At 38.3% G+C, this 14,082-nt stretch overlaps 1 protein-coding gene across 1 annotated transcript in view; it reads right to left on the reverse strand.

Moving 5' to 3' along the window:
• Positions 1–305: 305 nt before the first annotated feature.
• LOC110046715 (conserved oligomeric Golgi complex subunit 1-like) overlaps positions 306–14,082 on the reverse strand; it is a 99,442-nt gene continuing 85,665 nt past the window's right edge. Inside the window, exons 21-28 of the mRNA XM_089296032.1 lie at positions 11,980–12,013; positions 11,745–11,818; positions 10,643–10,736; positions 7,620–7,697; positions 7,469–7,545; positions 6,745–7,039; positions 4,163–4,363; positions 306–3,865 (exon numbers count right to left, since the gene is read on the reverse strand). Coding sequence (XP_089152158.1) covers positions 3,749–3,865; positions 4,163–4,363; positions 6,745–7,039; positions 7,469–7,545; positions 7,620–7,697; positions 10,643–10,736; positions 11,745–11,818; positions 11,980–12,013 — 970 coding nt within the window. The 3' untranslated portion in view covers positions 306–3,748. The remainder of the gene's footprint in view (positions 3,866–4,162; positions 4,364–6,744; positions 7,040–7,468; positions 7,546–7,619; positions 7,698–10,642; positions 10,737–11,744; positions 11,819–11,979; positions 12,014–14,082) is intronic.

A 14,082-nucleotide genomic window follows, 5' to 3' on the forward strand; every position in this document is an offset into this window, starting at 1 on the left:
CATTAGGGCCATAGGGGCATAGCGTCTTAGCGCCATAACGCCTTAGTGTCTTATCGCCAGGCAGACCCCAAAACCATCCCAATAGTGCACTCTGCATTAAAAATGGGGCTTTGCGTACACCGTTGGTCGGTCGTTGATTAACTGGCCGTTGTCAAGCGGCTATTTTGGCAGCTGGGACACGATTCAGTGGCCGTTGCCGTTGTGGATAGGTGGCCGTTGTGGAGAGGTTAAAATAAGAGTGAGCGGATCAGTTTTACATCTGTATTAATTATCAAACTAAATAGAAGTATCGAGTAAACAGCGTAAACCGTCAAACTGGCTTTTATTTCCCAACAATCTGGCTCGGAGTCCAGGCATCCTGTTGATTTTATAATTTAATCCGTGTCTCTCAGTTCAGCAGCGTAAATTTCAGTGGTAGCCATTAGAAACGGCGATAGTATAATTATGGCGTAAGTAAATTTGGAGACCTTTCTATTAAACAATTAGATTATGAGCTCGAGATTTCTATCACGCATACAAATCGAGAGCGAATAATCTAATTGTTTTAGTATAAATCTACTAGTCGTTCAAAACTTTATCTAAAGCCTCTTCACAGACACTTCGAAAACGCCAAGAAGCGGCCGTCATTTTGTTAACAAGGGCACACCGCTACGCTACTATCTATCACAGAATAGATAGTGAGTAGCGTAGCCCACCAGAGAACGGCATTCGTGATAGAACGCTAGTGCATTTAGACTAATTAAACAATAGAGTGTTTCTGTCGAGGAACTATCGGCTGATAGTTTCCCTGCGGAAATTTGATGTTCTTAAAACAAATATGCTAGTTTTAAGAATATCAAATTTCCAAGGAGCAACTATCAGACCGATAGTTCCGAGACAAAAACACTCTATTGTCTTTATTGTTCACCACTAAATTTTCTACCGCGCGCCAGTTCAAAGATTATGTTGAATCATTTTCAACTTTTTAAGTAAAGGCCGTGAAAGCCAAATGTGAAATGTGAAAAAGAAACAAACAAAAAATCTCTTGATACAATTTCAATTGTTTATTTTCTATAAGCCCGCTTGTTTACAGAAATATTTTCACAGACGAGTACAGCATAACTATCCATCCGGGTATTTTCCACGGACGGGCACTATATGGGCCGATAGTGTCTCTCCGCGGATGAACACTATCGCGTCACGTGATCGATTTAAACCGATAAGAATAGGAGAAAATTTAGTGGTGAACTATAATTAAAATTAGTAGAATTCCACCTGAACACTAATGCAAATGCTGCAATCTGATTGACTGAGCCATTGCACACTGTCAGCCATCAGTGTGCAGTGGCTGGAGGTCGTCATCGAAAGAGTGACGTGTTTTTCGTTTCCCAAAGTTTTGGAGGAATATTTTGATGCAAATGGTTAACTAAAATTCCTGAGATGACTAAAAGAAGGACATTTACGGTTTCCAGACTTTAAAAACTTGGAATTACTGAAAAAATGATGCGCGGTGCACACAACTGCAAGTTCAAATGACAATTAATCCAAGCGATCTTTCTCAGGCACAAAGTTTAATAATACGTCGAGAAAACACTGGAAACTGTTATTTGAAATAAACTTCAGCTAGAATTCTACTAAAACAATTAGATTATTCGCTCTCGATTTCTATGACGTGATAGTTGATTCGGCCTTCGGCCTCATCACCTGTTCACAAAATGGCGGTCGCTTCTTTTCGCTTTCGAACTGTCTGAAAAGGCTTTATTAAATAATTTACTGTAGATTCAAGTGATTTATATTAAACAATCAGATTATTCGCTCCCAATTTCTATGCGTGATAGAAATCTTGATCGAGCTCATAATCTAATTGCTAAATGGGGGCAAGACTCACTCAAAAAATGGCATCCATCCAATTTACATATTGTCAATATCTGAAAATGCAACTACGATTTCTCAGTCCAGATTAACAACAAGTATTTGAATACTCTGTGCTATCTATCTCTTTTCTGCGAGCCGCACAGTTAATTCCAGAAATAATGTTAAGTGTAAAACAAACAAAAAGTACGTTTAAAAACAGAGGAACCGTAGCCAGGACAAAACATATTAAAAATTGGCTATATAAAGTTAAAACTTTCGAGCTTTCGGCTGTCAGACTACAGCCTTTGATGGATAGAAAAGGAAAAATGACAACTACAAATATATATAAAAATAGTTGGGACTATGAAAAGAATATATTAAAATGGAAAAAAATATGTGTCAATAAACTAATTGTACTTTTTTAAAAGAATAGAGTATTGTTTGGGGAGCGGCCTAGAATTGTTATCTGCATGATTGATCGAAGTGGTGTGCCATGATTCTAGCGTCTTGCGAATACGTGAAGAACCCTTGTCAATCACTGGAGAATTATTAAAGTCAGTAGAGTGATTTGAAGACCAAGCGTTTGCGACATTGGAACGTCTTGCACTGATAAGTCTTCACATTCCTCACGAGTTCTTTTTTCCAAGTTTCAAAGCATCTGCCAGTCTCGCCTACATAACTCCATGGGCGGTCGGGCACAAGATATTTTGTAGACCACATTTGGTTGAAGTTCAATCGGAGGTCGGGATTTAGGAGAGGAAAACGCCTGTTGTAATGTCTCGAAAATCATGTTTTGGAGCGATTTTACAATACTGGGCCACTTGTTAACATATCCCTCAACGCTTCTAAGAACGAAGCATATAGAAACAAAAGGAACCATTCAAATTCAGTCAGATGTAAATGAGTGGCCCGGTATTCTACAATCTAGACGATTTCTTCTTTAGAATGCTGGAGATGACATTTTGGGGGTAATTGTTCGATAGTAGAGCATCGGTGACATGATTGAGTTCAGCCTCTTTTCCTTGTTTCGTGCTCGAGAGTTTAGTTGCATGTTACAACAGGCATTTCCCTCTCCTAAATTCCGACCTTCGATTGAACTTCAACCAAATGTGGTCTACCAAATATCTTGTGCCGACTGCCCATGGAGTTATGTAAGCGAGACTGGGAGATGCTTTGAAACTAGAAAAAAAGAACATAAGGGGAATGTGAAGTCTTAAGCAAGAGGTTTCAACGTCGTTAGACACGCTTGGTCTTCAAATCACTCTATTGACTTAACTAATTCTCCAGTGATTGACTAGGGTTCTTCCCGCATTCGCAAGACTCAAGGATCATGGCACACCGCTTCCATTAACCATGCAGACAACAATTCAAGACCACTCCCCAATCAATATTCTATTCTTTTAGAAAAGAACAATTAGTTTATTGACACATATTTTTTCCCATTTTAATATATTCTTTTTATAGTCCTACCTATTTTTGTATATATTTGTAGTTGTCATTTTTTCATTTTTATCCATCGAAGGCCGTAGTCTGACAGCCGAAGTTCGAAAGTTTTAACTTTATATAGCCAGTGAACGTCTTAATAAATTTTGAGTGGGTTATAAAAATGTAGAAGATTGAAAACAACACACAAGCAGCCGACATAAGTAGCCGAAAGAGTATTTGAAGAATATCTGAAGGAGAAAACGACCACAGCAAATGCCGTAAAATGCGCAGGCCGCAGACCCAATAACTGTCACTTCGTTCGATCTTGATTGTTATAGATATCACAAAAAAAACCACCCTTATTCAATGGTTAAAACGTCGCGCATTATTTGAATGAGTCTTTCCAACATATGTCTTATATTGATGATAATGGCTGCTATTTACAATTTACATCCAATTTTTAACATATCTATAATTGCAAAAGAGAGAGTCACGTTGCTTTTAGCCCTGGACGCGCATCAAAGTTCACATTGAAAAACTGGTGATGTTTGAAGAAAGCTGTTCGAGTAACGACATTTTTTGCGTCTTCTTGTTGACTCAAAGGCACCTAAAAAAGAAGAGCCAAAAAAGTGAAATAGTTGTTAAACAAACAACAACAACAACAACAACAAAACAAATCAAGGAAATGTATATAATCAGTCACATTAGTAAACCGCTGTCTAAAGATGTTGAAGGTAAGAGGAAGCTTGATCGACTACATACAATCGACTATAAACAAGCTAAACTAATTTCTCTGAAGTTCTTTCAAGTTAAAATTCTCGTCGAAGCCACTGTCCCAGTTTTTCTGAAGAGTATTCTTTCCAAATTACCAAAACCACAAAATGAAAGTAATTTCTTTGTAAACCTGTTCATGGCCGTGATCTACGGTTTGGTAGCCAAGTCCTGCACTTAAGTGAGAGCTCAGGGGCAACAGGGTGAATCGCGGTGGATTGGGAGCCAGCGGCATAACATTGTGTTGGTCGTGAGAGCCTTGGGAAGGGCGCTGTGTCACTCCAAAAGAGTGAGTGGAGTGCTTATCCAGACTAGATAAGACGCCAAATAAAACCTAAAAAAATAATAACAATAACAATAATAATAATAATAATAATAATAATAATATTATTAACAAAGTCAGAGATCAAGAATGTACTCAACAAGCGTAACTGTATGAATGACAATGCAAAGATTTGTTTTTAACTTTTCTCTTAGTTAAATGTCTGCATCCCTTCGTTCCAAGTTGAAATGCCCATATATAGTGGGGTACATTTTACAAGACGATATATCTAGTTATATCAACATTACCATTTAAATTGCAAAGTTATTTAACCAAAAATAACAAAGTGATTCAACCAAAACGCAAGCAAGTCTATTAAAAATGTTTTTACTATTGGGCATAAATATCTAAGCTTATTACACCAAACTGAAATTCCACCTTGTAATATTAATTTGACAACTGTTGCATCGCTGCCGAATTGAACAGCTTTTAACTGCTCGACAATTGCAAAGCGTTTTTGCCTTAGAGGTGATTAATTTGGGCTGAAAGACTCGATTAACTTGTTTTTAAATGCCTCCAGAATGAGATACATCGGTTCGGTTTCCCAGGAGACCAAAATAATCAACGCCAAGTTAAAGGGCTTTTAAGGCAACGAGTTGTAAATGGACGAAACATTGAAAAAACCACTTGGACAGTTTCCAATGTTTAAACATTACAATGGTTTTTAACAGCAACGAGTCAAAGTCTAAGCGGATCCATAATACGAACTCTATTTGTTTTAGACAATAACATTTCAACGAAGCCACACTTTGTCATCTGTAATGTTAATAAACCGCTGAATTAAACATAGGCTGCAAAAATAATAACGCTTCCCGAATGTGTATCACACACGCAACGCCTATGACAAAACCAAGGACTGGCACTAAAGCTAAATCCCTTAAAATATTCTCTTTTCTTTAAAACATAATTCTCCGTTGGAACCTACTGGGAAACATTGAAGGGGTATCGGTGACTGCATGGTTCCCTTTGAGAAGTCAAGTGAAATCAACGGTATGTATTTAAACGAGACAAAACACCCTCTGAATAATGCGTCAGATAAACTTATTAAACAGACTTTGACAACACGATGCAATTTCCCTTTAGGGCAAAAAACACCGTAATTGTTCTGTTTGTCTTGAAAATAAAAAGAGCCGCTAATTTACATTCTAGGTCGGGGTTATTTCTAAAAGGTAACCTAAGGAAACAATTTTTGGGAAAAAGTCACAAGACTGAAACCATTGGTTGCTAGTCGAGAAAACATACGACAACGGCATACAATTCACTTGTCTTTTGTTGAAGGAAGGCGACTAAAAAGCACTCCCGGATTGATTTACACATCAAAATCGCTCATCAGCAGTTGCTGTTCCAAAACAGGATAATAAAGGCGGTATAGAACACTGAACAGAGGAGAAAACGAGTGACAACAACAAGCAGTGTGTCTAAAATATATCATGCCCACAAACACAAAAATCAAACAGAGAACCATTTGCTAGAAAACATAATAAAGTAATCAACCGATAAATCTAGAAAGAGAGAGCGTTCACATTTTCGTCGGTGAAAGAAAACGCCCTGTTGACTTTGGGTGGACCGAACAAGTTACTTCAATAAAGTAGAAAGCCCGGTTAACGCGCGAGCCAAAATTAAACATTTATTTACGTTTTCGTGAAAGTTCGACTCAAATTACATTGTCCGCCAAGTATGAAGGGAAAAAAATTCATCTCTCCTAACGGCTCGCTCAGGGAACTAATCAGAACTGTTCTTGGAACAGTTTGACATTAAAACACGGTATATTCGCCTTGTTTGTCACTGACGCGGAGAGAAAAACAAAATTACATTATTTACCCTCGGCAGTGTTTGAAAAGGCTAGTGGGGCCGAGCAAACAACTAGAACAAATAATTCAAATTGAACATAACATTGTTCAGAAAGCACAGATCGTTCACTCGGCTGAAATTCGAAATGACGTTGAAGAGGTTCTTTAAACAACAACAAGAACAAAAAATCAGACGGTACACCTAGAAGAAAAATGTTTCTTGGACTTTATAGTTGTACAGGAAAAATGTTTTCATTGGTAGCAGCTGTTTTAAGTTACGCTACGTACTCGTTACCCAGTCCGACAGCGTTTCCTCCAACAGTAGCAAGCGATGCAAATTAAAATGTCGCGTCAACGTTGAATTTAAATCTGACATAGTCGAATTAACACAATAATACCAGTCGAAGGTAAATTGGTTCTGCTCTCGTGTACGAATACGCGAGGGAATATCACCAACAACTGTATTTTCTTTGCCTAAGAGTCACTGAGCGCTTTTCCATTGGAACAAAAATTCCGGTTTGAATTCCCGTACCATTTGTTCCCGTTTCGGTAGTTCGGGAATTTTTCGAACAAACCACAAGATGTATCGATGGTTACACATACCCCACATCTCTGAAGCTGCCTGTTAAGGTTTGTTGAAATGTGAGGAGAAAATACGTCCAGATCAAACGGGTCCACGCAGCTTTCCAGAGTGTCCGTAACTTGGTCAAGGCGGTCTGGAAACTCAGAACGCTCGTTTTCACCACGCCCCATGAGAATGGACATAATGAATTTCAGGTCGAACAATATCTGCAATGCCTGGTTTTGAGTTAAATTCGACTTGTGTTCCTGGACTAATTTCTCGTGCGTCAATAGAACTCCATGTGATAGGCTCGTGACAAGCTCGTGCAGCAATTTCCTATTTAAAAAAAAACAGACACAAACACTTAAAATAATACGGCATAGGAGACCACTAAATAACGGACCCGATGGAAACAGAAAATCTCTTTACTCTTTCTTGGTCGCTTTTTCACATGAGACCAGTCGTGGTGTGTTTTGTTGTACACCAAACCGAAAATATATCATACAAGTTTCCAGATTTCATTGACTGTCAGTTCGGTCGACTTATCCTGGGTGTATTTTTTGCATGTTTTCTGGTCGTCGGCTTCCGACCCACACGGAGAGATCACCCACGGGTTATTATGGATTGGACGACAGGCAGCGATCATAATCATACATGTAACCAGACCGGGATAAGGCTGCGCTGCAGCTCCCTTTGAATTTTTAAAGGCTAATGACATAAACACAAAAGTAACGAGTCTATATTACAGTTTCCTTTGATGGCTACCTGTCTAAGGCATGCGCCCCAGTTCTGTTGAGTTCTTGGCAAAGACTGAACAGCAAAGATGTTACGTGAGATGAAACCTGTCCGCAAAGTGAAAGAAGCAATTAAAAGAAATACCACCTTCAAACATGATCTGTCAATTCACACAAACTACCTGGGTAGGAACGCTTATAATAGATTCTACTTTCTTCCCTTCCTCTGATTCCTCTTCAATCTTGACCGCTTCCCAATTCTAGACAAAGAAGATATTAATGGATTACTAAGGTACAAAAAGAAAAGAAAAAAAACAACAAAAACAAAAACAAATAAATAAATCAAGGAGTCATCATTCTTCCATCCTTTGAATAGTGATTCACTCATCCTTTTAATAGTGATTCACTCCGCACCCTTTGGATGGTGGTTCATCCATCCTTTAGATAGTGATTCACTCATCTTTTAGATAGTGATTCACTCATCCTTTAGATCGTGATTCACTCATCCTTTAGATAGTGATTCACTCATCCTTTAGATAGTGATTCACTCATCCTTTGGATAGTGATTCATCCATCCTTTAGATAGTGATTCATCCATCTTTTTGATAGTGATTCACTCATCCTTTGGATAGTGATTCATCCATCGTTTTGATAGTGATTCACTCATCCTTTGGATAGTGATTCATCCATCGTTTTGATAGTGATTCCCTCATCCTTTGGATAGCGAATCATCCATCTTTTGGCAAATACGAAAATAGAGGAGCATTAATCCCAGAAGAACAGCGAACATGTTTAGTATGCAAAGAAAATTGCATAGAACACGAACAGCATTTCTTGATGTATTGTCGGGGATATACCACATTAAGACGTGAGCTGCATTAGGGGTGGTGAATGGTAAATGCGAGACTTTGCGAGACGGCGAGACCAGCGCTTTTATTTGCGAGCCCGAGACATATTAACTTTTTTGATTGCGAGACCGAGACTTTAAAGTGTTTTGAGTGCGAGTGCGAGGGGCTCAGACTCTTAAAATTCGAGCCCCAGATTTAGTTGAGAGCTATAAGAATGAACGAGAATGAGCTTGTACAGAAGTCTTACAAAGGAGTCTTTTGTCGTAATTACTTGTGGCTTTAATTACACAGTTCCACAGGGGACAACAGATATTAAGTTCTTCGTGGGTTTCATCATGAGCTATCGTGGGTTGTGTGTGGCTTCTTGATTCCCCTTTTTGCCTTTCAGTCAGCCTTTGCGAACAAGCTGGAACTGGAAATTTGACTATAACACACTATGTTAGGATATCCTAGAATAAAATAACTGTTTTTTGGCGTCAAAATGACGTTGCGGTAAGTTTTGTGGCTTTTTGTTGAATTCAGACAATTTGGCAAAAGTTAGGATTGACTTTTTCTCGGAAATTTGAAAGTTGCTTTATTGAAATTCAATATCAAGTGACGAGAAGACGTCATTTATTACAACAAAAAAACGAATCGGAACTTCGAAACCCTTAACCTTGCAAAAAGTCGAGACTCCGAGAGAGCTTTGTATAAAAATCGAGACTGCGAGACACACACAACCGCTAAAAAAACGAGATGGATGAATAACTATCCAAAGGATGAGTGAATCACAATTTTTGCGAGACCCAGAGTTTTTGAATGACCATTCGCCACCCCTTGGACTCACAGATTCCAAACGCTGACACCCATTACCCCAGTTTAAGTGATAACGAGAAGACGAAGTATTTACTTTGAGCAGAAAACACGGTTACATCTAAAATTATAGGAAAATATATCCATTCAATGTTTTAAAAAAGGAAAGAGATTCTTGGTTCACAAATGTAATAAGTACTATGAATTTTTCGAATTAATTGTATACGGATATGGTAATAATAATAATAATAATAATAATAATAATAATAATAATAATAATAATAATAATAATAATTGTCGCAATAATAATTGTCGCGGCTAATCGCCCTCGCAAAGTACAGCAACGACGCAGCTCAACAAGGTCGAACCGAAAGCATACATTGGCGCCTCTGGCAGCCGCTATACGGTCCATGTGTGACCTTGGAGCACAGCTTACAGCCAGCTTATCTTGCATTTTACAGCACAGCTTATCTTGCATTTTTGTTAGTTAATGTTCAAACCTTTGTTGTATTTAGACCAATACCTACCTTTGGAGGGTAAGATGCAATAAAGAATACTATAACTATTACTAGTACTATTTTGGATAGTGATTCATCCATCCCTTGGATAGTGATTCACTCATCCTTTTGATAGTGATTCATCCATCCTTTGGATACTGATTCATCCATCCTTTGCAGAGTGATTCATTCATCCTTTGGATAGTGATTCATTCGTCCTTTACAGAGTGATTCATCTATCCTTTTGATAGTGATTCATTCGTCCTTTTGAGAGTGATTCATCCATGCTTTTGATAGTGATTCATCCATCCTTTGGATAGTGATTCATTCATCCTTTGGATAGTGATTCACTCATCCTTTCCATACTGATTCATCGATCCTTTGGATAATGATTCACTCATCCTTTGGATATTGATTCATCCATCCTTTGGATAGTGATTCACTCATCCTTTCCATACTGATTCATCGATCCTTTGGATAATGATTCACTCATCCTTTGGATATTGATTCATCCATCCTTTGGATAGTGATTCACTCATCCTTTCCATACTGATTCATCGATCCTTTGGATAATGATTCACTCATCCTTTGGATATTGATTCATCCATCCTTTGGATAGTGATTCACTCATCCTTTCCATACTGATTCATCGATCCTTTGGATAACGATTCTCTCATCCTTTGGAAAATGATTCATCTATCCTTCTGATAGTGATTCACTCATCCTTTTGATAGTGATTCATCCATCCTTTCGATAGTGATTCATTCATCCTTTGAATAATGATTCAACCATCCTTTGGATAGTGATTGACTCATCCTCTGGATAGTGATTCATTCATCCGTTGGATAGTGATTCACTCATCCTTTGGATAGTGATTCACCCATCCTTTGGACACTGATTCATCCATCCTTTGGATACTGATTCATCTATCCTTTGGATAGTGGTTCATCCACCCTTTGGGAGGAAGGGTAAGGAACACTGAAATGATTAAAAACCTTTCATTCAGCTAATAACATAAACTTCCGGACCATTGCGCTATTTGTTGTTTAACCTGAAATAATAACTTACAGTCATTGACAACAAGGATGCATTTTTGCCACCACGAATTAAGGTCACTTCTAAAGAAGACAGAAAGAGCGTGGAGATCCAGTCTTTCCACAACCTGCGATGCAAAGAACGAAAATGAAATAACGAAGAAAGGTAAACAAGCAGTAATTCAATCTGATGACGTTTAAAGGCGTAAGCCATGAATGAATCAGTCATTGACTGCAGCATAATTTGAGCCCCTATTGTACAAGCCGGAATTAAAACTCAAAGGCAGTCAAACCAATGCTAACAGTGAATAAGCAATTTAGGTTGAATTTGATCACAGATTGGTTCTTTATTCACGTATGGGCAGCAATTTCCAAGGAGAAATCTAACTGCAGTTGCCATCAACTGTGGGATCAATTGGGATCAACAGTGCCAAAAAGGAACTTTCTCCTTCACGAACTAGGGGGTAACATGGCTGAGTGGTCAGTGCGTCGGACTCGGAATCCAGCGGTCCTGGATTCGATTTCCACTCTGGCCACTACCCAGATTTGTTTCACAGTAGCCTCAAGTTCAAATCCTCGGCCACACTTGTAAATACCCAACTGGTTTACCTCTGGCCGGTTGCGATTCTTAATAACGATGTTATGTTCAATTTGAATTATTTGTTTCAGTTGTTTTCTCGGCCTCACTAGCCTTTGTGCTATAAACAATGCCGAGGGTACATAAAGGTTGTTTATCTTTTAACGAAAAACGCCGTAAACCCCATGAACCTTCCTCTGCCTCACTGTAGAATAACGTGTTTGAATTGTTCCTGACCTAAGTAAAGCTGGTCCAGAAATCAGGCTTCCCTTCGCTATTTGGGGATAAGGTTTACCAACAGCCATGAATAGAAAACCGTGCAGTAAAGACAGTGAAAAAAGAAAAGACAGGAAATGTAAAATTGCCAGTGGGTTATCTGCTGGTGTCTTACTGTACTGTTTCTACCCCATGCAAGGAGAGAGCACTTTCCAACTTTGAAATTTTCTACTGCACAGCACCTAAAAAATCTTTAATAGGTTGTTTGGACCCAAATCATCAACAAATGTTTACAGCTGAGGAATTGTAAAATACAAGCTTCAAATCAAGCAAGAACATGTACCTATATGCAGAAAAGTATCTCTCTTTGAGAAGATTAGCAAGTTCCACCATCTTGTTGTCTTTGACTTGTTCTTCCTATAAAAATATTGAGGAACTGAACAAATTCAATTGCCCTTAAAATTTCTGCGATCTTCTCATAATTAAGTAAAACCAAAAGGCGCAAAACAAACAACACTAAAATCCATGTAGAACCACAGTCACCCACAAAAAATCTTTTGCATATAATATTCACAAACCTTTTTCTTTAATGAGCTAGAGGACTTGAGTGTTCTGTAGAGATTAATAAGCAAGTAAGTAACCTTTACTCACGCACAATTAAAAATAAAAGCTTATGGCATGGGGTCATGGGTACCATATTACTGCAATCTTAAAAATTATACACAATCATTTTAACTTATTTAAATTTAAGGTTATTTAAAACTATTCACATTGGAATTTAAGAAGGAATCCACCAGGATTTCAAGTAACAATGGGACAAAAACCTTGTACCAAGGTTGTTCACATCATATTGCAAACTTCTGTGCGACTGTTTTAAATACAGTCTCAAAAGAAATCATTTCTAACAACACCAAACGTCAAAAACAAAATTTGATGTTGATATGAAACACTTGAAAGTACTGGCAGAATGAAACTTATGATGAAATTTTACCCATGTTTGCACAATTTCTCTGAACTTCGAAATTTATTTTCCCGAAATTTATTTTCAGTCTTTAGAATAATCTGCAACAAAAAATGAACTTTGCCACCATTCCTAGTAGCTTAGGAAGAGGGGAGATCACTCTTAAACGTAGATTAATTGTGCCAAACAAACAGAGACTTAAAGGCTCCGTCCACACTAATGTAGTTTTGAAACATTTTTGACGATCGATGCCTTTGCCAAAAATGCTGATATGTACGGGAAAACACCACAACTATGATGATAACATTAAAACATGATGTAAATAATGTGACTAAACATTTTTGAAAGCTTGATCACAATAATGCCACAGGGATCTGTTCTCAAAAGTCTTCTTTCTGGAAAGTGTCTTTAGATGTATGCGTTTTTGATGAAAATGTAAGGCTTATCGTGAACAGCTGTTGGCATTGTCTAGGGAATTTGGGCTTGTTGAAACTTTTAGAGTAAAAAATCCAAATACGAAGTTCTACACTTATGAATCTAAGGCACTCAAAATGAAGTCAAGAATTGATTACTTTCTTATTGCAAAATCATGGGGTCACCTTGTCTCCATGGCTGATATCAAAATTTCAATAGTTAATAATCACAGAGCAGTCAGATTGGGGGTAAAAATAACCCAAAATAAGCCTGACCCGGGCCTTTAGAAGTTTAATAACTCTCTATTGAAAGATCAAGTGTTTTTAACGCTAATTAGAAAACAGTTATCCAATGATTAAAGTAAAATATAGTGTGGTTGAAGATGAGCGCTTAAGATGGGAATTAATCAAGATCGAATTGAAAGGTATTATTATTCCACTTGCAAAAAAATAAATCTAGGCCCACAAGATTATATGTTGAGAATTTAGAAAACATAGACACATCACTGCCTTTGCAATGACATCTGCAAATGGTTAGATATTCTAGTCTTCTCGGATAAGGACGATAAACCGTAGGCCCCGTCTCCTGCATCTTCACTGTTATGGTCAGCAGGGGACGTTAAAGAACCCACACACTTATCGTAAAGAGCAGGGCACGAAGTTCCCGGTGTTGTGGTCTGGTCTTTGCCCATTGTGCTGTTGAAATGCTCGGAGACATTAGCTGTTAAAGCTACTCTACAATCCGAGGTTAAATAAAGTATACTGCCACTGCCACTGCCACTGCCACTGCCACTGCCACTGCCACTGCCACTGCCACTGCCACTGCCACTGCCACTGCCACTGCCACTACAACTGCTGCTGCTGCTACTACTGCTGCTGCTGCTACTACTGCTACTGCTACTGCTACTGCTACTGCTGTTGCACATGTAGTAATATGCACGTGTAATCAGATGCATCAGCACATTCTATCACATCGGCACGCACTATGTATGCATAATGAGTATGTATAATGCAGTTTCTTGAATAATAAATCATTCGATCAACGTGTAACACTGCTACTGCTACTGCTACTGCTACTGCTACTGCTACTGCTACTGCTACTGCTACTGCTACTGCTACTGCTACTGCTACTGCTACTGCTACTGCTACTGCTACTGCACTGCTACTATTACTATAATTTTAAACCGTACTGGCTCCCAGATGGATTTGGTGTCTAAACAGTCAGAGCTCGATAAACTGAAAAAGAGAGTTGCAACACTAGTATGATCAAAGAGGTGAGGGTGCAATATTTAGATCTAAACTGAGAT

The sequence above is a fragment of the Orbicella faveolata genome, unplaced genomic scaffold (genome assembly GCF_042242905.1).
Source record: "Orbicella faveolata isolate gen_17 unplaced genomic scaffold, um_ofav_v1 contig_26, whole genome shotgun sequence".
NCBI lineage: Eukaryota > Metazoa > Cnidaria > Anthozoa > Scleractinia > Merulinidae > Orbicella > Orbicella faveolata.